Here is a 26,100-nt window from a genome sequence, read left to right as displayed (position 1 = left end):
TACTTTCTCAGCCTTTAGCAATACATACCACCTTTTAAAAAATATTATTATCTTATTGTTATTATTTTTATTTATTATTCATTTTTAGACCTGTTTTTTTCAGTTAGTTATGTAGAATACACCAAATAAAATAAAATGTTTTTTTGTTTTTTTCCCTGTCAGCCATAGAGGACTTGGTATGCTACTTTACAGCTGTAGGCGTCACTGACTTCAATGATTGGCATAAGTACTTTGCACCCAAAGCTTTCATTAATCATCTGTTTGATAGGCGGCATCCATTCCTTACCGCTGTCCGGGCCAGGTTTTGATACAGCGCCGCCACTTGCCAGCGCACTTGGATTGGCTGAAGGAGCAAGGTAGCCCGCAGAGACTGCTCCTTCCCCCCCCCCCCCGGTTCAGTCCCGTCAGTGGAGCGCGAGGCGCGGCGCACGCACATACGGCTTCACACACTCCGCCTGCACGCGTGAAAGGTGCGACAAGAGAGGGACTCACCGGAGGACTTTGATTTTTGGTGCTGGGGACTAATCGGAGCATGAATTTGCCATCAAGACATCGATCCATATCTGCAGACAAATCAAGTGAACCTTTGAGGGGAAAAGAAACCGGAGACAGATTTTAATGCAACATCCTTCCTGACGGAGGGCGATGCACCCGCCTCTTGTTCCATAAACTGTCACAGTTTTATATGACTGCAAAAAAAAAAACTGGATATATTCTCAAAGGCAATTTTCTTCTTCTTTTTTTTTTGTTGCTCTCGGGGTTTTGAGAGGTGAGATTTCGACCGCAGCGCACAATAACGAGCGACATTAGTGCGTGTTTGAGCGCAATTTCTCAGTGACTTGGACTTGCCTCAGAGCGGAGTTTGACTCCTCATCATGGGGTACGGTGCACAAACTGATAGAGAAGGAGGAAGAGTGCCGAGATCTTCGCGTGTGATGCTGACCGTGTCCTGGCTTTTGGTTTTTCTCCTGTTGGATATCGGAGTGGCGCAAGGTAAAGTTGCAAATGCATTTTTGATCTGTGAACTTTACGCTTTGCTCTCGGTAAAAGTTCTGTAAACTCCTATGGCTTGTAGTAGGGGTGCAGTGGATAGGAGGGACCACCTGAGTTTAAGTTTACTCATTCTTCTAACGAAAAAAAAAACGGTTTACCCACCTTTTGGCGCTGCGCTATATGAGATATTAAAGCATAAATTCAGCCTGTAGTCTGTATCACAGCAAGTGTAGGCCTTACAGTCATGAGCTTCCAATAACGTGGGTTAAATATGACAAACCACCGTCGCTTCACAGGAAAAACATGATGGGATAAAAAAAAAGATTGACAAAATCACCACTTTCATTCAGGAGACTAAATGATTCCTATTTCATTTGTGCAAACCACAACTGTCAATTGTAAACAGAAACAGTCTATCTACAGACTATCACATCTGTTTCTCCAAGAAAAGAAACCAAGCAGTGTTGTTGTGCTCCAGCAAAGCTTCCGAGATAGCATCAACAATGAAATTGAGCCCACATTTGAGACTGCTGTTTTACATCTCCCCAAATTGATCCTTAAAGATTGTCGTGCCAGAATATATTCACTTAAAATAAAAATGACATTGCATATGAAATATATATATATGTAAACAGATTTAATTCGTTCTGAATTATAGTGCAGGAGGTAATTCTTAACATATAGGCCATTCTTAACTATGATTATTCTGAACCAAATTAGATTTAAATTCTGACTCATGCTCAGTTTCATTTGGACATGCTCACACTGTGAAAATCTTGCACAGGAGTGGCTGAATTCATTTAAATTTTTTTATGAGCTGTTTGATTTTCCGGTGTAAACAATAATTCTAAAACAAATCCAAATTCTTCAGCGATCTTGTTCTGACTCATGAATAGTTTCATTCCAAGACGCCCCTTGCTTTGGAAACAAGCACAGCATCTCATAGTGATTGGCATTACAGTCCCGTGAAGCTAGTAAAGCCATTTAACAGCATCGACCTTTGCTATTCACAGAAAAATCTAAATGTTTAAAAAACTACGGAGTGGTGAAGTTTGGGAGGTTTTCATTTTCAAACACAACATCTTACATATAATCAGTTTTCATTTCTCATTATCTTCAACCAGTAAGGATATTTTTCTTAACCTTCAGTGTGTTTTCAGCCTTTTGTCGTCAATTGAAAGATGTTTTCTGGAAACCGTAGTAGCTGTCAGTTATGGAAAGCACTGAGATAATGCCACAACACCTGAAGCCATTTACTTAATCTACTCTCTCCTGAGTGGGATTGTCTGTCAAACAAAGGGAGCTTGGAGGAGCCCATCTGTGTGAGGGCGAATATTCAGTATGTGTTTGTGCATGTGTGTCAGATGCCACTGAGTGTGTACGCCTGTGGAATTTAAGTACGGTCTCTCTGCTCTTTCTGGAATGAACTATTGCTGAATGACGTGATGAGACGGGGGGGGGGGGGATGAGCAGATTTTCGCTGTGCAGACAGACCTGTACAAGGAAAGACCCACAGCAGCAGATTTTTCAATGGACTAACATGTTTTTTTTTTTCTAAAGTTTCTCATGCGAGAGCCACACAAGCTTAAATTGGAGGTCCAAGCACATATCGTAGACAGGAGTGTGAGGGTCTGTGAGCAACCTTATCTAGCAGTTCCAGACCTTCATCTCACTACTACATAGTTAATGAGCAAAAGAGGGAGAGGAAGAATGAAAAACAGCACAGGTCCGGTTTCTGAAGGGCAGGGTGAGATGACATAATACCCATTCCAAAACCCCAGAGAGGGCTGTGTCATTGACTAGATGGGAATACGAACAAGGTCCTTCTCTGTCCATTAAGAAGTCGATACAGCAGGAGAACATTGTTTGAGACTAATTAATGGGCCCCGCTATTTTTGTGCTCTGATGAGCTCTACACATTTCCAAATCGCTGGAGAGTCACTTCTTCAGTGTAAAACTACTGGTGATTAAAGTGGCTCACTTACCCAGGGAGTCCTCGTAACACCATCGCTTCCCTGCATATTTTGTTTTGGAGCCATCAGAACATATTTTCAATAGTTGTATACTTAGATTCATTTCATTTGGCTATTGCAGTTTATTTTATTTTTTTTTACTTCCTGACTTTGCCTTTGAGAGGAGTTGCTCTGCTCTCATCCCATCTACAGGCAGAAGTGAGCACTGGGAAATGAGAGTGCTCATTAACCTGCTGAACTCTTGACAAAGGAGACAGGTTGAGACAGATATAAGCTGGGAGCTGCCAGAAAGGTAGCTGAGAGCTCTGTGACAGTAGCTTGATTGGAAACCCTTGGTGCAAGAACAGATGTACTTCTGGTATTTCCAGCACAGCGGCAGAGCTGTGCAGTGTGTGCAGTGTCCGTATCCGTGTGCATGTTGTTTTAAAAGTTGATGGAGGATGTCAAGTTGTTATGGGAATAGGGCCTATATGATAAAGCTCCTCATGATAATATGTAAGAAAAAAAATCCAAGAGATGTTTAAAACAATTTTTCCTTTTCAAGGGGAAGTTGAATTTAAAAACTTTTTTTTTTGTTCTGATGGGTGAATCTGAAATATTGGACATTTTTATTCATGAAACAGACTGGCCGGTGAATTAAGGAGAAAGCATTTTCTTTATTGTTTCCGCATATTAAATGTGCTTCAGGAGGAGGTCGTTGAAAAGAAGTGGAGATGGGTTTAGGGAGGATTTTTAAACCTTCAACAAATTGAGACATGGATTACACTAAAGAGCTCTTCAATATTTCCAAAATCATTTAAAAGCTTTGCATGTTAAATGTATGACGAGAGACATACACTGGTCACATTTTAAAGTGTTTTACGTTACTGATTTCTTTTCTATTTTCAAGGCTTACATATAATTTACCTTAATGCTGACATTTATATACTGTGTCTCTATGTTAGGCAGTGGATAGGTTGGACATAAAGTCCAGCCTGGGGTGCTGCCCTTCCTGGAATTAGTTCAGTTTTTCCACAATGCTGCTCTTATGTCTTTCTCGTCCTCTTCTACTCTCACTCCATGTTTCTGTCGCTGCTGCCTCTCCACTTTCTGATGATGTGTCCTCTGAGGTTTATTTTTTGGAAAAATGAAAAGTGAAAGGATCTTTATTATACGTGGTTTCTAAAATATCATGACTCATTACACAGTAAGACGTCGCTATTTTCCGCATATGACACTCTCTTTCAGACTGATCTGAGCGCTGCTTCAATAATGCAGGTTATTTCTTTCATTATTATTTTTAACAAGCCTCCCTGTGGCCTGACAACTGGCTCCTTGGGGGACACTAACATTATAACCATTGCGGTCATTCTATAAACAGGGTCTGTATGCACAATGAGCACATTGTGTGTAAAGAGCCGTTCTCATACATTACCTCCTATCATAGCCTGTTGCCTGAACCTATGAGCTGGCAACAGGACACAGTTACAGTCGAGCAATTTTATGTAATTGAAGGAAATTAAGATTCAGTAACGCACTCCCCTAGGCGCAGGTGAAGGAAGAGGGCAAAATAAACAGTGTGTACAGTATGGTCTGACAGTACTGAGAGGGGTCAGAGGTGCATGCTGGTTGCTAGCTGAGCTGCAGACGGAGCGTGGTAGTGAGTGATAATTACTGTGAAAAGTGGCTGCTGAGTTTGCTTCCCAGCTCCACTTGATGTCATATACTATTGTTACGGAGGCAAAAAATATACATGGAGCTATTTTGGGGCTGGGAACAGTACTGCAGTCATCTGGTGGGTGACATCTTTTGTTGTGCTGTTGCAGGCGAATAGTGTTACTGACACTGTAGCTGGGATTTTCAGAAATGCTGAGGTCATGAGTCCAAATTCTCTTTTAGTGCCACCCCGCCCGCATCAGAAATGTTTTACCAGCTAGGAAACGAGCTTTAGAAATGTTCTGATTATTTTAGATTTTTTATTTTACTAAATCATGTCACTTTTCATTTATCTCAGAAATATTTGACCACTCACCAAACAAACCTTTGCAATGTTCTTTCTTTCGTAATGGTCTAAATGTTGTTTCATAGCTCTCCCCACACTGTCACTGCATAACTCTGGTCGAGAAATTCTAAATCCTTGTATATATAATATTTGAGTGTATACATTTAGCCTCAAATCAATCAAAGATAATTAGCCTAATCAACTTTAGAAACCCACAGTGTCTACTTTGTGTATAGCAACAAAAGGCGAACTCATCCCGAGATTGTTGAAACCAACAAAATTCCTGGGAACAATATGGAGAACACAACCTCAGTGTCAACAATTCTTGTGATGTTTAGGCGTCTTGCTAACAATGCGTACCAGATATAAGTGGTTCACCCAAGCAATTTTAGTGTTTATTTTGTGTATTTATGCTCTCTGACCAGCCCGATGGAAGGATGCCACTTCCAGTAAAGTAAACCCAAGAGCTATTTTCCCTAATAAGGTTTCCTGTTGGAGGTTTCCTTGCCATTCTTATTTGTTATTTCTCATATTGTAGGCATTGTGAAGCCATTTGAAACTAGAGCTTTGCAAAATAAACATAAAAATGTTGGGGAGTGTAATAATGATTTCATCATCTCGCCTCCTTCCAGAGAAGCAGAAAGGAACACACAAAAAAAAAAATGGTATGGTGCAATGGTAAGAGTGAGAAGAGGGTGATCGCAAGGACACAAAAGAGCCAAACAGGACAGAAAGACTAGTGTTGAGGAGTGAAGTGGAGAAGGAGCTGCAGGTAGAAGTGGAGAGAGAGAAAGAGAGGAGGGTGAAGGCAAGATATGGAGCGAGGACAGGGACGGACAGGGGAGGAGAGGAGAGTGTGTCATTAATCACCCTGTGTGACACTCTCAACTACAGGGGAGCTTCACAGTGCAACATTCACTTCTATTAGCAGTCCATTAGCAGAGCTCAGCACAAGTAGCAGCACTTGACAGGCAGGCCTGTGCCAGAATGGCTGACCTGTGTCTTGACACAATGTATACTGCACCACCTAGATAGTGTGTGTGTGTGTGTGTCTGTGTGTATCTGTGTGCGTGTGTGTTTGCTAAGAGTTATTGTGAGAGCAGAGTAAGTCAAAGTGCACCACTGGGCTTAAATTACTGTGACATATTGTGGCAAGTTTTGCTTTTTAGGCTTTGGACAGCAAATGAAAATAATTGTATAAAAGGCCCCATTTACAATTACGCTACTGGATGAGATAGAGCATAATGATTGTAAAGATGATTATGGTAGTGGTGGTGACCTGATTTCCCACCTGTGATATCCCCTCTGCCAGAAAATGGCTCTTCAAAGTTGTGATGGCTGATGCATTAGAGGTACAGTCATTTCTCATTCAAAGGCTTGTTGGCCTCTTACTAGCCGAGAGCACTGTGATTACAGGATCTCATCCAAGGGGTGAAGGGGGGGGTGTGGACCACTGTCCCTGCTCTTGATCTACAGTTCATTTATGATTAGAGATCAGATCCGACAGTCAGAAAATCAGGGGTTGAGGGGATGGGGGGGGTAAAAAGGAGGACAGAGCCAAAGGGGGAGAAAGAGAAGTGATTACGAGTTAAGTGGCCCTTCTCATGCCATTATAAGCAGCAGGGCTCACAGAGCACATCATGAGTGAGTATAAGTACACACTCCACTCCTGCCCTTTAATTTGGCATCATGTCCCCCCCCCCTTGGTGCTCAACCACTAATGTCCTTATGCATTTTTGTGTTGCTAACGGGAAATCGGTCAAGGACGTGCCATTACAAATTCAGGTAAATTGGAGTGACTAAAAGATAGTAGGTGGGAGGTACTTTCATCTTGATAGTTATCACTGTATTTTTGTTTCACTTATCCTGACAGTGCAGTAACATACATGTAAGTAATATATCTATATGTTATATAGTTGTGTGATAATCATCACCAATAGCTCATGTAATCATCGGTGGACACAGCAAAAATTAAATGTCCTGTTACTGTTGCCTTACATGCTATTCTTCCGAGCAAAGAGGATTAAGGCACAAAATAGAGAGCGTTATGGGGGAGATGAGAGAGGGAATGTTGGTACTCTTATGTATGCACACAGACACTATAAAAAACTCAAAGTGCTGATGAGCAGTAAAAGGCAGAGTCATTGGGAATGTTGTTATTTCCCCAATGTCCTTTAACAGGGTCCCCTGCAGTCTTGGTTCCACCCAGCCCAGCATGTAGAATGGAACAGGGTTGGTTGCTACTTCATAGCATGTGCAGTCCTAACGCGGCAAAACAAGATGAGAGAAACTCTGACAGTAGGACGAAAATTTAGGCCAAACATGCCCTTGGTGCAGGTGTGAGATAATCCTAGTTTAGCAAAATTTTTGCAAGTCTGTGGGGCTAAATTGGGAGAAATATACCTTTTAAATTACTTGAGGGCTGGTATTCAAGTTAAAGTTCAACATTTTGGGAAAAATGTTTTGGTTTCTTCCTAATTAGTGAGCTTTAGAGGTGATGGTAGGCAGATTTTAGGCTTACAGAATAATCGGTTGTCAGAATTTCGTATGTAATTGTGAAAACAATTGTGAAAAAAAGTATTGGAGAAAGTGTAACATGTTTCCCTCCCTTCAACCAGTTCTACTGTTGATCCTGTAGACATCTAGTAATTGAGTAAATCTTATATAACATAAATGCTGTACATAAGTCACACACTTTCAAACTACACGCTTTAGTATGAAAACAGTTTTAAAGTAATAAAAACTCAATTTAAAACACATAAAACAAATAATTACTTTAAATGAAGACATTGCCATTGCCTGGCTGATGGGATCATTCAGAGACAGTGTTCTAAAAAGAGTCTGGAGCATGAATATCGTCATCTCAAGGTGCTCTTTCAATCCTGCACTCTGTCACCGTCGCACCTTTGATGTTAAAGCCAGGCTATATGTTCAGGTCTGATGAGAACGGCCAACATACCACTGAGGCTGTAATGAGTGAGATGATATCAGTGGTGACTCATAACACCTGAGTCAGACACACAGTGTGGAGGCTTTGGCAATCACCTGAATTTTCATGTCTCTATGGAAATCCAGCCGGCTCTCCAGAATAGAAATACAGCTGCTATCTTTCCCTCTGTTCTGGCTCTGATTGACAAAGCTAAACCCTTAATCCTGGCTTTGCCCTGTCTTGTGCTCGGAGCTGGAGCCTCATGAGTGGAATGGGACTAAAGCAAATATATAAAAGCCCTCGTGAAGAATAGGAATTCTTGGTTAATAAATAATAGTATTTATCTCTAATAAGTCATTTGCCAAGCTGATATATATATTTTACATATATTTCGTAGGCGTACACATTTTATATACCTGCAGACTGAAGCGTTTGCTTCATTTTGTTGTCGAATGTGTCACATCTCTGCATTGTGAACAGGGCTGGTGGTTTCCAGACGCTGCACTAATGTCTGGTCGGGGAGGGTTGTGGTCTATGTATGTCAGCAGAACAGAAAGAGGGGTGAGGAGGGAGGGAGGGAGGGAGGGGGGGGCAGGTATGGGACCATTGAAACATGAGAGCAGGAGACCCATGCTCCCCATTTCCTGTCTCCACTTTATCAGCATCTTGCTCTCTGTTATTTCTGCGCTCTTAAAGCATCCGATGAAAGCCTTGCCACAGATAAATGTTTGTGCCTCCTTGTTTTTTATGGGCCTCAAATGAGGGACTTTATCCGCCCGTCCCCCCTCCTTCATACCCTTTTTTGCTCCATTCCTGTGTCTGCTTTGAGATGCCACAAGAGAAGTTACAGCCTCTGGTTTACATTATGGTTCCTTAGAGATGGTCTTGGGACGCCTAAAAGGACAATGCTTGTTCTTGTTCTTCTAAAAGAATACATTTCTACGAGGCATTGGGGAAAGGGCAGAAAAAAAAAGGTGGATTATTCAACTATACTATGTTTGTGCTTAAGAAATAATTATGCCTGCCTTTAGATCTGGGAAATGAGGGGTGATTATGAAAATAAACTCATAATTGTGTCCTTAACAGTCTGCACTTTTTCACCTCTTATCACCTCATGCAATATTTTCCTTCTTACTCACATCATTCAGTGGACTTCTGTTTTCTTAGCTCTCCTTGTGAGCAGAGTGTTGTGTCTTTGTGTGTCTTTGTGTGCACATGTTTGTCTACATATGGTGGCCGAGTGTGTGTATGCACGCGTGTGTGTTTATTCAATAATAACAGAGTCCGAGAAAGTCTGTTTCAGATAAATCTGTGTGAATAGCAGACCATTCATCCCCAGGAAATCAATCTTTCTCATAATTCCCCTCATTTTTCTTCCATCTGTTATCTACAGAGCTGCCAAACAGACTTTTAAACAGAGCAGACCATTACCAGAGGGCAGAATTAAATGTGTGTCAGAATGCCAGCCTGTAAAGTTGTTGTTTTTACTGAGTTAAATGAGGTGCTAAATTAAAGCTTCACAATTGGTATGCACTCTGTGATTAATCCCCCTCCACACCACTCTCCATGTACTTCTGCTGACAAGAGCAGAGAAGAGTTAAAATGTGTGTTAAGAGATGCTTTAAAAAATGATGCTATTGAAATCATGCCTGACTGTTGAAGCCATGTGATGAATGGGTGTTTTTGTCTTTTTTTGTGTAATTACTCCGTACAAGTCTCAGCAAACACCGTGGAATTCATCCCCAGCATCTTGCAAAATATTTTGTTTCCACACTCCTGAAAGCAAAAGCACAGTTTATGAGCGGAGTTAACCACCCGACCCAACCATCATCACTACCACCAACCCAAACACCCTGCTGCGTGACCTCTTTTCTTTATTTTGGGCTTTGTTACTGTGAGTCCAGTAATGGTTTGCAACTCGAGATTGCTGTTGGGTGTCAGCACTTTCCTGGGTTTGTACAGTGTGTTTTTGTGAGCCTGTGTGTGTGTGTGTGTGCCATATCTCCATGATCAGTCCCTGATGACCTAAGTACTGGCAGACACTGTTTAACTGGGGCAAGCTCAATGGGTCTCATTTAAATGGGGCCCAGACAGAAGCCCCACGGTGAATGGTTACTTTATGACTCCCAACATGTAAAGCACACTGTCATAGCTGCTACAATTTGTGTGCTTGCCAGAGATGGAAAACTGCACTGAATTCTTCTTCTTTCGCAAATCTGTCAGGGAACCAAAATGCCCTGCTAACATTCACAATCTGCCAAATTAGGGGGTTCCATGCGGAGAATAAGTGGCTGTGTTGTCTTTGATTTGTATGCATTCTTCAGTTAATGAATACTATGGAGATGAGGTTGATTATGACAGAAAGCAGTCTGCGCAGCTCTGAAAGTTCACCGCTGTAAATGTCAGAATTATTAATGAGCTTAAAGTGTCAGTCCCTGGATGTCCTACATGATGTTTAAACATGAAAGGATTGAACAAAGTCAAGTATAGCTGCCCTCGCATTCACAATATTTCTGTACTGCGGTGTATGCATGTCATCATCGGCTGAAAGGGTGTTTGCTTTAATACATGAGGAATTATGTGTTGCACAATAAAAGCTTCTGCTTCAAGTTGTGTAAGGGATTGGCAGTCGAGAAGAGCCTCCAGCTGTGCATTTGCCCCTTTCAAGGAGCTAGCCAAACAGTAGGCACAAGGTGAATAATGGATGTTGTTGTGATGATCGCTCTGAAATGCGGTGAGAAGGGAAAAAAAAGCTGGGAGTTTTTCCTAAACCAGGTCAAATGTCTGAATTGGTCCTATTTTGTATACAGATGAGCACCCTCACTTGAAATTCCTACAGTAAACACTACTCTTGTTTGCTCTTTAACATCCACAAACTCCAAATCCGTTCAGGCATGAAACCCCCAAATATTGGTACAGACTTTCACCGTTACACGTATGCCAGTGTGCAAACTATTTTGTGGCTTTCAGGGGAGCTCTGTTTTTATTATTATTATTTTTTTACTAGGGCTCTAAGCGTGTAGTCCCACTTTTTATATGTCAGCACATCTGAAATATGATAATCAGTTAATAACCACATCAAACCAGCGGAGAACTAAAGCAGGCCACAGTAGTGTGTACTGCTTAGAGTGATGTATTGTATTCTATAGTTTATTAGCGCAAGACACGGATAGGTCAAATAACAAAACAGCCTATAAACAAATAAATGTATAAGCATTAAATGAAAAACAGAGCACGGCACGCTGCCTGCAAGAGATTGAGTCCTCATCAGCAGTAGCTGAAGTTACTCATCACAATAATTTACAGTTTACATAGATCAAACCTGACCTACTTAATCCTTTAAGATTAAGTGAGTGGAGTTTATGATATTGTACTGCCACGCTTTGATCACAATGGCAAGAATAGCACACATGCCAGATTCTTTATTAAACTGAATTAGTGATGAATCACCCTCATGCATGAATCACACATCAATAATAACCTATTTTTACACGATTCGTGATGATACCAATAAATTAGAAGAAGTCCTCAGTACTATCAAGACTGACAATTTTTTATCAGGACTTTATTGGGATTATGCTGAAATACTTTGTTTGTTTTTGAGTTTCGTTGGGAGTATCGCTCAGTGAAAGGGTTTCAGAGAACCACTCTCCCCCAAGTCAAGTTGATGGAGAAATGAGATCTCCATTTGGAAAAAATGACCGAGCTTAGCAAGATGACAGGCTTATTTCTCTAATTCCAGACCTCTATAAACTATGACCCCATACAGTACACCAGCTGCACTGGAGTCAGCACACTAACTGTAAACTGATACACCATAATGGCTTGCTGCAGATATGCTGGAGCATGTGCAGCGGAAACCGATAATTCAGTGGTGACACACCATGCATAGGGGTTCCCATGGTTTTTAGGCTGACGTGAGGTAAGCTGATCTGTCAGGTAAAAACAGAGGGGGTTACATTGGAGAGACATGGAGGGGGAGGGCAACACGGGGTAACCTCTGCTGTGTAAAGGAAGGAACAGTGGACTGGTAAATCATACCTCCTGATGAGTTTCCTTCAGTAGCTGCTTGTTTAAATTCTACTGCATGCATTCCTTGCCCCTCACATTTAGAACGCTGCACATTACTAAATCATGGTATTTTTGTTTTTACAAGTCTGCAAAGTCTTACTAGCTCTGCGAAAAGCACATTTTTTTGTTATCGCTGTTTTTCCATGCCAAATGTTTTATTTAGCAGCCTGCTCCAGCACAAGACCCCGCCAACCAAAGCAATGATGCTGGCCAAAGGAAGAGTAGGAATAGAGGAGGTGGAGACAAGGGATGGAATGAAACAGAGATAGTATTGCCACTCCTAAGCTGTGTGGCTTTTACCCACAGGATGAACAGCCTGAGAGCATCCAGGATTCAAGCACATTAACCCACAGCTATTCTGGGTTGCTTTGTGTGGCTTTTTGTTCATGGAAAAGAGGCAAAAATCTGGTAAACAAATGCAACAATGTTGAACAAACCAATGTGTTGTAAGGATTGGGCCGCTTTGAGAATTACCAACTCACATATATGCATATGAATTTCCCCCTGGAGTTTCTCGGGAAATTGGACGTTGTAATCTGAACCTTATTGTGTTGCTTTTCTGTGGAACACCAGATACCAGAGCAACCTGGTTTTGGTTTTGACTGCCCTTTTTCTTGTTTGGCAGTTGTTTCCACATTGATTGAACTTGAGGGTGAAGGCATGAGAAACTCAAGCCGTAATATTTACACTGTAGCTTCCATTTTGTTTCTTTTGCTCATAGTTTGTTTTAATAAGAGCTTGACAGAATGCAGTAGACTGTCTAAAGAATTTCGACGGGGCATGTCAAATCCAAGGAGTGTCAGCGGTCACTCTGCTAACATGCTACTCTGTCTGTAGTCAGTGGTCATGGCATCAAATGGATTGGTCAAAGCAGTTTTGACACACACAGGCACTTAACAAGGTCTGGACAAGTGGGAGGACAAAAGTGATCAGCGCTTTGATTGATGTGTCACAATGACGGGATGTAGCTGTCTAACATCTATGCGTGGTTAAAGGTTTTCTCTGCTCAGCCTGTCACATCCAACTCTGCTCTTCATTTCGATTCGTCTTTCCCCTTTCTCTTAGTCTCTTAGAAGAAGCTGGGTGTCAGATGAAAAAAAAAAATACTGTCAGAGCCTACAAAGACTCTATTTGTTGCTGCGTGCCCCCCCGTTACATGCAGAGAATCCATGTCCTTTGTATTGGGGTGGTCTCTCGGGAGTGACACAGACATTTTAATTCAATCAGCTGCAAACAGAAATAATACTCTCCCCCTCCTAAAACTCACTCATCTCACTTCAGTGATACAATTACGAGCAGAGCCGCATTGGCCATCTTGTTGTGATTTTATGTGTTTACATGGGAGGGAGGTGTTTACTGTGGAAACTGAAGCCCCCTCCTGCAGCCCATTTAGCTACTGGAGAAAAAGAGCTGCTGTGAGATTTAATTTATTTATTATCTCTGGAAGAGAGTCATAATGATCCCCTAACTAGCATTACAATTGTGTCTTCCTTGGTCTCACTCCCTTGAGATAAGCGTCTCCAGCTTTAGTGAAAAAACAGCCATAATGTCTTTATACAGATGCAAGGACGCATGGATGAATGTGTCTGAATGTGAGGAGGGACCTATCTAGCTTGAACTCTCCAGTAATACCTGAAATACAGTCTGTACTTCCTTTTGCTTTTTATAAGCTGATGCTTTGTAAAGTAATAGAAGCATACGCCATATACAGTTTTTGTTACAGATGTTGGAAATTTTAAACTGACCCTGGGTTCCTTTTTCTCGCAGATACTTTGAAATCTATGTGATTATTAATTATTTATCTCTTTTATGTAATATAAACTCTATAATATACATTCACAGTGGAGTTTGGTAACAGAAACAAAGTCTAATCTGATCTGGAAGTTCTGAATGAATGAAATGATTCACAAAATATAACAAAATAACTTCCATATGTAAAAAGGGAGTACTATAAGAATACTGACTGTACTTTTATAGAGTATAAATAAATTATGTGGTCTTATTCCTTTTTTATGTAGCACAATGTAATCCATAAAGAGCAAAGGGAGGTAAGTAGTTTTTGAGTGATTGCATCCACAATCAGTCTTTTGAATTGCACAAGACTTTTCAAAAGAGCAAAATTTAATCTTTTTTTTCCCCATTTCATATATTTAAGTACCCCTCCACCGCTGGCCTTGTATCGTCCCATTACTGAAGCATCGTAGTGATAACATTGGCTGACTAATCTTACTGATGGTCACATAGCCTTTTCAGGCCCCAGCACTCTGTTTTATTGGTGGAGCATTACGCACAGTGTTTTGACCATTGTTTACTCCACAACATGCCACTTGTTATCTTCTGTAGCAAATGGCCATGTCTTTACCAATCTTATCTGGCTTTTGTCTGCTTCCCTTTTTTTCTACTAGATGCGCAGCCATTTAGTGCAAGGGTCAGGGTTGTAATTGACAGCCACCACTAAACAAATCTGCCCGACTCGACAGTAGACCAACCCCACCTCCCATCCCCTACCGCTTCTCTAATCTAACTAATGCACCCATGTGTGTGCTGGAAAGTGAATTAACCATAGAAAACTCAATACCTGATCCATATGACAGAGCTGCCTGCGTGCACATTAGCAGTTTCTCTGCAGCCTCTGTAATTGTATTACACAAGTTGGCCGCTCTAACGATCAGGCCTTACACACACTTACACACTTATACACACTCTCCCTGTTGTCGTTAATCGCTGCTTTCGCTGGACCCGGAGGCGTGCAGCAGGCCAAGAACAGAGCGATCTAGAAGGAGGATGATGAGGCGAGTAGTTCAGCCCTCCCTCAAGGCTGACATGAAATGAAATCATAGTCTGTGTTTGTGTGTGTGTGTATGTGTGTGTGTTCATGTGTGTTTGGTATATTGTGTTGCATCTTCTTTTGTTTTTAAAGCTCTGTTGTCAGACTCTTTGTATCTGCCTCTTTGCCTTCTAATCAGTGCCTTTCTGGGCAGCCCCGCTGTGTGGCCCTGTTTGTGTTTCTGCCTCTCGATATCCTCACCGCCTGCTATCTGTGTACTGTCAGCAGTCCTGCCTCTTGCCAGAGACCACAGAGTGATAAGATGAGTTTACACTCTCCTCCTCTCCTCCCCACTAATCTCCCTTGACCTATTATAGAGACCTATGCAAGGTTAGAAAAATATATCTCTGTGATGTATTTTAAGGTAAAGGAGCCGATAAGGGGTGAGGATGCAGGAGATGTAGATGTAATGAACAATATATTTGACCACACGGTGTAGTAAAGGCATACCTGAGATGATTTTCCTCTTTAAAGACTTTTTTATTGGACTTTCGCTATCACTGAAATCTCAGAGAAGGGAGGGAGATAGGGAGGAGAACAAAAGGACTGAGTGGGTGATTAAAGGGGTTGTTGTGTTGATTTGCTGTGTGTTGCCATGCAAGCAACCATTTGCTCTGGCCTCACTAATGGAGACTTCAGTTTGAATCCAGGGAGAAGCTCTTTAAAATTTTATTCCTTCTAACGGGCTGATTTATAATGATGAGCCCCAGACTCTTTCCACCGCAGCAGGACATCACAAAGAACCCTGGGAAGCAAGGGAACTATATATAGCGAGACCATGAAGGGACATGCTACGGGCATGGGAGAATCCAGCAGATAGATGGTGAAAGATGACCTCCCCACATAGTCCAGCTCAAGGCTGACAATGTATAGATGCACTGTGTTGTCCGAGAGACCTCTGTGACCTCTACCTAGACACTAAGGTCAGCCCCCCATATTCCCAGCTCCCAGGATCTAGTGATACCCTACCTGCCAGATGACACCCCATGATGCTATACCAGAGAAGAGGACTAGTTTGTGTGTATGTGTGTGTGCATGTGTAAAAATCCCTCAGGGAGGACTTGTCAGAGAGTAGGTCATCAGATATGCCAGTGTGTGTGTTCACCTCCGTCTGTGTGCGTGCTTACATTTGTGCTTGTGCGTGCGTGTGTGTGTGTGTGTGTGCACATAAGAGGGGAGGAAGAAGGAAGAGCTGGGACGGACAGCTTTATCATGCTTATCTGAAAGGTCACTCCGTCATTGTCGGACTGCACTTTGCAGAACCTCCCTGTGATCACCGCGGGGCAAACCGATCCCGGAGAGACAGAAGAAGGAAAGGGTCAAAAGAGATGAGGTTAGTGTTGAAATGTTGCACCACTTTGAAGGAAATTCCTAAAAGTTGTAAGAGAAAATGCAAATAAGGGCGCATTTTTTTAAGGGCTACTTTGATTCTGCCACTTTTATTTCCTCCTTTATAAATAACTTGTATGTCACAACATGTATAGCATGTTGTCTGTAGCACTCCTCATCCATATGTGCATCAATACATTTAATAAAGAAATTTAATAGAAGTTGAAGCATTTAAAAAAAAAAATTAATTCATTTCTTTTTAACATGTTTAAAACCTCAAATTTAATCACACGTCTATGCGAAACAGGTCAGTCAGAATGTGTGAAAATGAGGAAAGGGAAAGGAAGTGAGTGAAAAAAGTGTGAGACTCCGAAGGGGTTAATTGGGTCTGGAAGCACAATTATCACTGGAGTGAAAAAGGTGTTAAGGTAGGGACTTGTCCTCCTGTGTCTACAGTGCACAAGCCAAATCTCTGAGCGACACTAATCCTACTGGTTCTGCTGGTTATCCCTCCTCCTCCCATCATCCCTCAGCAGGTATTCCTCCACTGCCAAAGGTCTTTCTCTGACATCCATCCCCTGTTTTTACCATTCATCCCACCTCATTCCCTCCTCAGCCGCCTCTCCTCTAGCGCTCTGTTTGTTTTCACTGTTGTGTCTCAGTGACATTAGCCACAGTAATCCAATTGAAAGCTCCTCAGACCCGGAGCCGGGTTCTGTGAGGTTGAGGCGTTTCCATGGGGATCGCATGGATTCCTAATTAAGCTCATTAAAGCTTGTTATTAAAGCTCGTTAAATCTCATCCTGACACGGTGGCACAGCTCCTGGTGTCTAACTTTACTAATTCATACCCTCACACACACACACATGCACACTTACAGACATGCACAATCACACGCAGAAGTCACAGATATAATGCACTTTGGTGGGTGTAATTAAAGCTCAGTAAGCCCTGGGGTTTTCTCCGCTCCTTGGCTTGAACGGAATGGCGTGGTGACGAATAAGGATTTTGTCAACAATATGATTTTAATAACCAAACACAACCATTTGATGTGAGGTTAGTGTGCGCGAAAATAAAGTAGACTAGTTCACAAACATTATCAAAGACAACATACCATTCGTGAACGATACCATGGGAGATATTTCAGTCAAGTAGAAGTCGGGGGGACAAGAAATATCTCACTTTACTTTTCACTCTAACATGCACTGAACCGTGTTACTGTGTGCCCCTTGACCTCACTCTGAGTTTACACGTCAATTCCAAATATTGTTCTTCGGCTGTGAGGAGGAACAGTAAACCATGATGTTTTTTGGAGTCTTCAGGGGGCTGTCTTCAGCAGAACAGTGTGTGTGTGTGTCTGTTTTTGTGGAGAGAGGGAGAGAAAGAGAGAAAGAACGAAAGAGAGAGAGAGAGAGAGAGAGAGAGACGTCTCTCGCAACCTGAATCAGCCCTTTGATGCTGACTGGCCTTGACATCAACAATGTGGCCTTTCACAGCCCTTACCCACCTCTGAGGAGCTTACCAAGAACACACACACACACACATATAATCTTTCTCTCTTTGCCACTCTCTCTTTAGTTTTCAGTGTCTTTTGTAGCTTTTTGTGTCCATTCACAAAGAAATGCCACTTTACCTGGAAAGAAAAAAAAAAGATCTAAAAGGAGGAGGAAGTTGTTACAAAAAAAAATAGAAAAAGGAGTTGTCAGTTTCTGTGAGAGATGATCATTCTGCATTTTCCCAGCAGAACCAATGAAGCTTGTTAAGTCCTCTGCAGGAATTACATTGTAAACACCAGAGAAATGAAAGGATATTGGGCTGAGCACAGTGAAGAGTGGAATCGGTCGGGGCCAGAGGGACACATAAGACAGTGGATTTCTGAAGTGCCCCCTCATACATTTTTCTTCATTCATTGCCCTTAAAATATTCCCTTCTTTTGCTCTACCACTCTTGTTATTCCTTTGACATGAAAGGGATTTCAACCCTCGGAGTCTTTTAAATGTATCCTGTGTCACAATGACTGTGGTTAAACTGTCGGTCTATAAATGAAGTCCATTCCAGATGAAGGTTGAAACACAAGTCCTCTGAAGGGAGGTTCTGAAGTATGGCCTGCAGAGGGACATCCATCATTGACATCACTGCTAATTTTGGTGACATAGTCAGCAAAACATGACCAGCTGTGTGTGAAAGAAATACATGAAGTCAGTGTTTCCATGTGATTTTTTTTTCTTCTTCTTCTTTTTACCCCATACTTTTCAACAGCTTACAAAAGCAGACGGTTATATCAAACATGTGTTTCTTTAACGCTCTATGTGTGAAAAGAATTGACTGTGATTACTCTGACAAATGATGTTTCCAGATGTACGTCAGACTGGGGAATATAAATTCTCTGAACTTAATCTTTGTTTACTCTAGGCAATCTGTGATGGACCTGTTAGCATTAATTAGCATTAGCCCTCCAATAATGTGCACGCATTATGCTGCTGTGTGCTGAGAGACATTTATAGAGGTTGACACAACTTGACAGAGGTGAAGATCTGTCCCCAGGGCCGTGGCCTCGTGCGTGCGATAATGAGATGTTATGAGAGTGCAATGATGACGCCGACCCAGGGTTTGTACATCTCAATCATAAACAAGTTCACTAAATGGAGACGCTTATCAAGATGTAGATGCATGCTACAAATTCATGTAAAAAAAAAAAAGAAGAAGAAGAAAAAAAAAGGAACTCTTTTCCATTTTTTTGTTTCCACTGACTTTTCTTCAAAACCAACAAGAGGCTAGTGGTTAGAACATTAGCTCTGTCTCCTCTGACGCTCTCAAGTTAAACACTCCTCACAGAGCATGCTATTTCCTGAAGATGAATAGTACTCTGTGATGAGGAGAGCTAAATGCATCCAGTCATTTCCCCTGGAGCACGAGTCTGTGTTTAGGTGATGGGTCGAACTAAGGATGTGGGCAGTCGCAGCATGGCCGCTTTGGTGCCTTGCTGCCTGCTTCCTCGGCCTCTTTGCCACGTGGACGTTGAGCCATTAAAGCAGTTGTTTGTCTTTCTTCCTCAATGAGTGACTTGTGTGGTCAAGCCCTCAGCCAAATGACTAACCTGAAGATTGACTGGAGCCAGATGATGAGTTGAACTGAAGTTTAGAGCGGAGGCTCTTGTCCTGATACAGAACTTCATCTCGATGACCCTCACCCCTTCCCCTTATTTAACAACCATCCTGAGCCACCTCATGATATCCATCTTTTGCCATTTACTGTTTGTCTTGTTGTGCACATTGACATTCGAGTGAGGAAGAGATCCAGCATATATTGTTTTCTAGAAATAGTAGGTACGGAGGTATGAGGTAAACACAATTTTTTGGGGGCATTTAACAATATGTAAATTTGAGACATATCTTATCTTATTAACAGAATTCCAGAAAGTCATAACATATTGTATGTATGTAGTTTTCCAAGTGCCAGGGTGATTATTAAATTAGTTAAAGCCATTTCCCACTTAGAGTGTAGTGATTACAGTAATGGCTACAGTGGACATACAATCCTTCTGCTGCTCACTGATGATGCAGAGAGTCTTGTTTTCTCAGCCTGTAAGCACTCGGTCAAGTCAGGGTGCCTTTGAGCTCTGCCCAGCTGCTGACTGCCTGCATCCACAACTTCAGTGGTCAGAGGCTCATATTCCAGTCTTTCTGACCAGGGTGGTTTGCTTTGATAGTCAGGCCTGTTTACCGCTCCATGTCCTGGGGGCTAACCAGGCTCAGATCACCCTCAAATGAACTGAAGAGTGAGGGAAATATTCAACACAGCTGTGCTTACTCTGAGGGTCGGGGCCAGGAGAGACATGCTGCTACACTTTCAGGTACAGGGCAAGTCTCGCCTCTGAAGATGTCTTCAGAGAGCCTGTTTGCATTTATAAAAATGTTTGCTTGGATACGAAAATAAAGATTTCCCCAATGGTGAAGGATGGGAACGTAAAGACAGAAAGTAAGCTGGATGGAGATAAAAGATTTTTTAACAGGTAGGTAAGCAACTAACCCAGCAGCAGCTAGGGAATATAGCAGCAAATCAAAGCCAGTGGTAGTCTGAAGACTCTAGTGGGCAAACTATGCTTGAGTAAATCTAGCCAGTCTTTCCATAGAAACTCAGATTAAGAAAAATGGTGTTGTGGATGTCGATACTGTACTTTTTTTTTTGCCTCCGCCATATGTCTTTTTACAGGACTTGATGCACAGTCCCAGTTGAATAACATTCCCTCATCCTGGATGTCGTCCCCTTTCACTTGACGATTCATGTGCGGTGGGGAAACATTCAGCTTCTGCTCTTTTCTCACTCTGTCAAGATTTCTCTCAGCCAGCTTTGTTGCTCTGACCATTTTACCATCTCTGTGTGTCTGCACAACAAACCCGAGGCTGGCAGCAGCTTTGTGAGTGGCACAGGGAGACTGCGGTGTAATGAATAGAGGGCATGGTTAGCTATTTGGCAGGAGCGGATGGGAGTGGATCACATAAGCTGTTAATTTGAGCAGAGTGAGGAATTATGACAGGTAGTATGGAAACAACTTATAATCAAGGCTCATTGTGTTTTCTGAATAGTTCTGGTTTAGTTTTAAAACCGCCATCTGTGCAGCAGTTGTCACTCACGTTTGTTTGTGCTGTATGGCTGCGCGCTGGCCGCACTAATTATCAACCTTTTCTTAATTCATGAGTGTGGCCTTGCAGATTAATGCATATCCAATGTTTGTTTGCCCAATTAAGGATTCATAATGTGGCTTCATAGTTTGCCTCCTCTACTCTCGCCCTCTTTTCTGTGGTTCTGTTTACACACACACATACATAAGTGTGTTCTACCAAATGCAAAGCCACACCATACACTATGTAATTTATGCACCTACAATGCTACATGAGAAGCTTACAGAGTTTGGTGTACCACATGCTCTCCATGATACATTTTGTTTAATTAATGCAAAGCACATTGTACAAATGCAAATTTTCTGAATTGGACTTTTTCCATTTTTTTTTCTTTGTTGTTTTTTTTGGAGCTTTTCAAATGTTACAGAGTGCACCGCCTAGTAGAATATGGAACAACTGTTGTCAAGAGAAGTGGAAAGTCATGAGCAAGCAGTGAGCAAAAACATGTTGTGAGTGTATCCATACTACCTACTGTTTTGCTGGCGCTCAGGCTGGCCCCCTGTTTGCGTGAGCATCCTGTACCCCTCTGCTTCACCGGCCCTCCCCATGTTTCTCCATATTTCCACTAGTTCTTTCTGTCCAAGCTTTGCCTAGTGTGAGTTCTGGCATGCCGGCCCTGCCCTGCCCCTCTCCGCTCTGCTCCACTTCCTCCCCCTGGCTCGGTGGCCTGGCTGCCCGGCGGGGGCAGCCTGCTCACCTCCGGGGCAGCTGGCATGCCTGATGGACCCATTCATCAGACCTGAGGGCGAGGGTTGGGGGCCCACAGTGGAAAGGGGTGGGGATGGTGGGGGTTGCATCGTGGGCCTTGTTGTTGACTTTATTGGGATAGTTATTAAATAAGCCATGATGACAGGGAAGGCAAAGGAATGCTTTCAACTCCCTCTGCAGGAGATGTCCTACACAAACCTCGGGACTGGATGGATGTCGGCGAGGACGGAAGGAGGGAGGGACATAGCAAGGCAAACAGTAATTTTGTGAGACTAAAACACAGAAGGGGGGAGAAAAACAGGGAGAAAGATATATTTACAGAGACAGTTACTTCAGAAAATAAATCGGTGAAGAAAAATGGAGCATTAGGGAAATTAAAGGAGTTTTTAGGGTGGAGGGAAAGAGTTTGTCTTTTAAAGACAGATGACTTGCCCTGGGCGAGGGGCTGGCGGCCCGCAATGTTGAGACTGGTGGCTGAATGGCTGATGACTGAATGACAGAACCCCTCCTGAGATTGGCCATTAACACACCCAGCACACACACACACACACACACACATAGTCCATTGAGTGTCCCAGCAGGGGAGAGGACACAGCCTCTGGGCCAAGGGCCAGGGGCCAAGGGAGGGATCCAAAGGCCAGTGGAGGTCTCCCCACAGTTTCAAATACAGCCAGCAGTTAAGTATTGGCATGGGAAAATCCAGCCCTGCGCCTCCACACCCTCAGCTGCATTCAAGCCGAACAGTAGCACATCCTTGGATGTGTGTGTGTGAGATTCCCTTGACCTTAACCCTGCTCCACAGCTGTTGAACAAGGGAGGAAGAAAGCTGTAGCGCGAGAAAGAAAAAGAAGGACACAGAGAGAATGGACGCCAGAGATGAGAAAGCTTGAATGTAGTCCCAGGGGGCAAAATGAATGACTCACTGACATCCTCTTGGCTAGACTCAGAAGGCTAGTTTCTCCGAACAATGCTTGAAAAAAGTTCCATTTCACTACATTTATTGCCACATTTATCATTCAGTTCTTTGTACTAGACTTTTATGCTAATTCTATGAGGGCTTTCTTGTGTACAGCATTACCTGAGATTTACAGTAATATCTCAGGGTATTTTTAAGGACCATTGAGTATGTACTTTGCAGAAGATAAACACCACTTATTTTTGAAATGCAAAACAGGGTCACATAAAAACCATGTTAGAATTTCTGAAATAAGGCGAATCTAAAATAAGGAGACTCTCAATCAAGTGTTGCCATGGAAAAATATTCTATGAAGCTCAGCCTCCTATCAACCTCCCTGTTATTTACTTGTCTACTTGGAGGAGACCTGTCAAGCCAATCACAGAGCCCATAGCTGTCAATCATTCTAAAGTAATTCACAGCAATTAACCCGCAAGTTGACACTACCTGTCAGGTGCCCAAAATGTAGAAGAATCAAAAAGAAAGCAAGGATGCACAAGCCTTAATTAAAGTTTATCTAATATTATAGTGCTCAAGACAAATATAATTCATGTGAAATCTTGTCATCACCTTATGAATTTTCTTCTTACATAAATAGTTTGATAGCCATGTGCTGCCACTACATGCACCATCATTTAGGGGCCTGAAAGAGCTCTAAAGAGAGTAACTATAACAAATCTAAAACAGTGGTAAGCTTTCACCGGCTGATCAAAGGACTCCACCACATGTGTGGTCTGTTTTAAGCCCGCTTTGCCCAGTGAAATGTTCTCTTTGCAAACTGGACAAGACACGAGTACAACCGGTCAACAATAAAATATGTAAAAAACCCAATTTTCTCCGCCAATTTTATGCTACTTCATTAAAACTGACAAACTAACAGAACATTGTTTTTATTGTGGTCATATTACATGCAGGGTGCAGTGGCTTAAATTAGTAGTAAGTTAATTAGTTAAAAAGTTAGGTAAGTTATTTTATTAGTTTATTTCTGTAATATTAATGTATTACATCATTCATTGTGCTTCTTTCATATGGCATTGGAACCATACACAAACTAACAACTTGACATTTGTTTCTGATCTTGTCATGTGATTATGTTCTCGCAATGTTTTTTTTTTTAAACTATTTGGCTAGCCAGGCCACTGTGTTAGAGACTGCTGGCATGTTTGTCAGAGGGGAAAAAAAACAAAATTAGGTTGGTTGGAGCCAAGTTTCCCATGAACAATATTACCCATGTAGTTGCTCATTACCAATAAACAAATACAGCTGCCAGCATAATGAATTGCACTTTAAAACATATGCTCACGTTCATGGGGCCATCTAGCCCTTTTCACTTACTGGCAGCATGCGCCCCTGACTGTCGGTTTTCATCCTTCACCTCAGTCTTATAATTATCTTGTCAATTAACCTGGAGGTGGAAGGATGAATGACACACGTCTCCCCCATCGTTTGCACTCAGGCCTCCTGTTTTTCTCCTGTTTCAAATCAATGCACAGTGGAGTGAGTGGAGACAGAGAGGGAGAGACTGATGTATGTTTTTCAAATCAGGAGGTATTTAAATTTGACTTTGCTGATATTTTCAAGGTTGCTCTTCCCCACTGAGCCGTATGCTTTTCTTTGATTCCGTCACGGTGTGCTGTTGGTCTTTTTGCTTGATTTCAAACCTCAGATTTTCTACTTGTTGGATCGCAAATGAGAATTTAGGCAAATATTATACTTTATATGATTTTTTAGTTAAATCAAACTTGTTATTTTTGGTTTATTTTTATCACAAAGCTCTTACATATTATAAAGTAACATTCTGTGTCAAAGATTCAATCGCTAAGATATATTTCTCCTTCCGAGTTCACTTTGTGCTCATCTCATCTTTTACACCTTGATGAAAGCAGACGCCGAAATGCTTGTTTCATCCAGTTCACTGAATCAGCCAAATGAATATAGGCTTTTCACCCTCATTTACTGTAAGTTATGTTTGCTTTGTGCTAGATCTGCAGCAGTCCGTGTCACATCTGCATAGGCTCAGACGTGTAGACTGAGTAAATGAGTCAGTCTGTGCTCCATTGTATTCAGTAGAACAGGGACAGTATGCAGTCACATCTGAGCAAGCAAACCACAGTGATTGTTGAACCCGTGCAGGATCTAACTCTCTGGGTAGTCTTACACTACAGAATTCCTAACCTCAGTAACAATGGCTACCTTCTTATTGAAAACCTAGAACTAGTGTGACAAGAGATGAAAAATGGAACAAACGTTTTCATTTTTAACAACACGTGAAATGAAATGGCATATGGTTTGGGGAATTCGGAAAAAAAGAAGCTCAGATAGAGCTTTGAATGATGAATGGCATATTTTATTTTATTTTATTTTATGTGTCCAAGACGTCAAGAAAATCTGGAATTTACACAAGCACCTCAAGGACATCCTGAATACAGTACACTTCAAATTGAACATTTCAAGCATGCATGCATTTTTATTTTTTTTTGCTCTTGTACAAAAGAACGCACAAACATATTCTTTGAGATGCTCTGCCAAGTTAATCTCATGTTTACTAACTGTTTCTAAGAGATGTCATTAGAGATGACCAAGAGTACTTGTACAGCCAGGGGAGGCAGATAGTCAATAAGGGAAGATGGGCTTGGCAGCTTGCTTTTTTTCCCCCTGCTAACTGACTCATTATTCTGTATCAACTCATTGGATCTCTGCTGTCAAAACATGTTTGTTTACACACGAACCACCACTGACAGATGTGAAAGGTATTTAATAAGCAATCTAGGAGACAAAGTTATTCCATCAAGCAAGAAGCACAATGAAGTGTTTAACTTAAAATATATTTTACGGTTTTTAAAATGACCTGTAGTGTATGTTGTTTCATGGGTGAACTGAGGACGATGTTAGCAAATCCTCCCTTCTTGTTTCCCCTTTGGGGATGAGAGAGATTAGAGCAAAATATAGATACATTTTGTATATGCATCTGTTCCCCCCCCCTCTCATTTTAGACATTTAGAGCTATAGGAAATTCCTTGTTTGGTCAGCAGAGGTGATTTCAATTTCGAAACCCTATTTTTATTGTGGCATGATAATCAATTTAGTGTTGTTTACAATTGATATAAATGTAAATAGTGCAGGAAGTAGCATCGACATCTTTTTTATTGCGAAGACTTCATAAATGCCCGCTTTCTGAAACCAAACCTCTGTCAGTGATGCACGTTAACACTCTTTATAATTGGCATTCGAACACTTGAATGAAGTGCTGACACCGTGGCCCTATGACCCTGCATAACAACACTTACTGTATACCTCACACTTCAGTAAGCACAACCACTGCTGAATGTGTGTGTGTGTGTGTGCATGTGTGGATAAAGACGAAAAAACAGAGAGAAAGAGATATGATCTGTCCGTCAGCTGCATTGTTGGTGCATCTGTCCTGTTGGTGTGTATCTGCAGCTGTTCACTCCACTGAGCACTCAATCACTGGGAATGGTTTGTGTGGATTTTTCTGTCTGACTTTGAACAGGAGGAATGAGAGTGTGTGTCACTACGTGTGTTGGAGGGGTTACCCATGTGGAAGCTGATCAACACACAAGTGCATTAACACCAGCGCTGTGTGTGTGTGTGTGTTTGCAACGTGTATCTGCGTGCCCATCTACACTGCACT

General features: G+C 41.9%; 1 protein-coding gene across 3 annotated transcripts in view; it reads left to right on the top strand.

Annotated features, from left to right (window-relative positions):
• The first annotated feature begins 290 nt into the window (after nucleotides 1-290).
• The window catches only part of unc5cb (unc-5 netrin receptor Cb), a 107,067-nt gene continuing 81,257 nt past the window's right edge, over nucleotides 291-26,100 (top strand). Inside the window, exon 1 of one of the 3 annotated variants that reach the window (XM_010738164.3) lies at nucleotides 291-993. In XM_010738164.3, coding sequence (XP_010736466.1) covers nucleotides 876-993 — 118 coding nt within the window. In that variant the 5' untranslated portion in view covers nucleotides 291-875. The remainder of the gene's footprint in view (nucleotides 994-26,100) is intronic. The other 2 variants (XM_019278327.2, XM_019278328.2) reach the window with 2 other exon arrangements.

This window comes from Larimichthys crocea, chromosome IX (assembly GCF_000972845.2).
Source record: "Larimichthys crocea isolate SSNF chromosome IX, L_crocea_2.0, whole genome shotgun sequence".
In the NCBI taxonomy this organism is placed as follows: domain Eukaryota; kingdom Metazoa; phylum Chordata; class Actinopteri; family Sciaenidae; genus Larimichthys; species Larimichthys crocea.
This window is presented reverse-complemented; position numbering and strand designations above follow the sequence as displayed.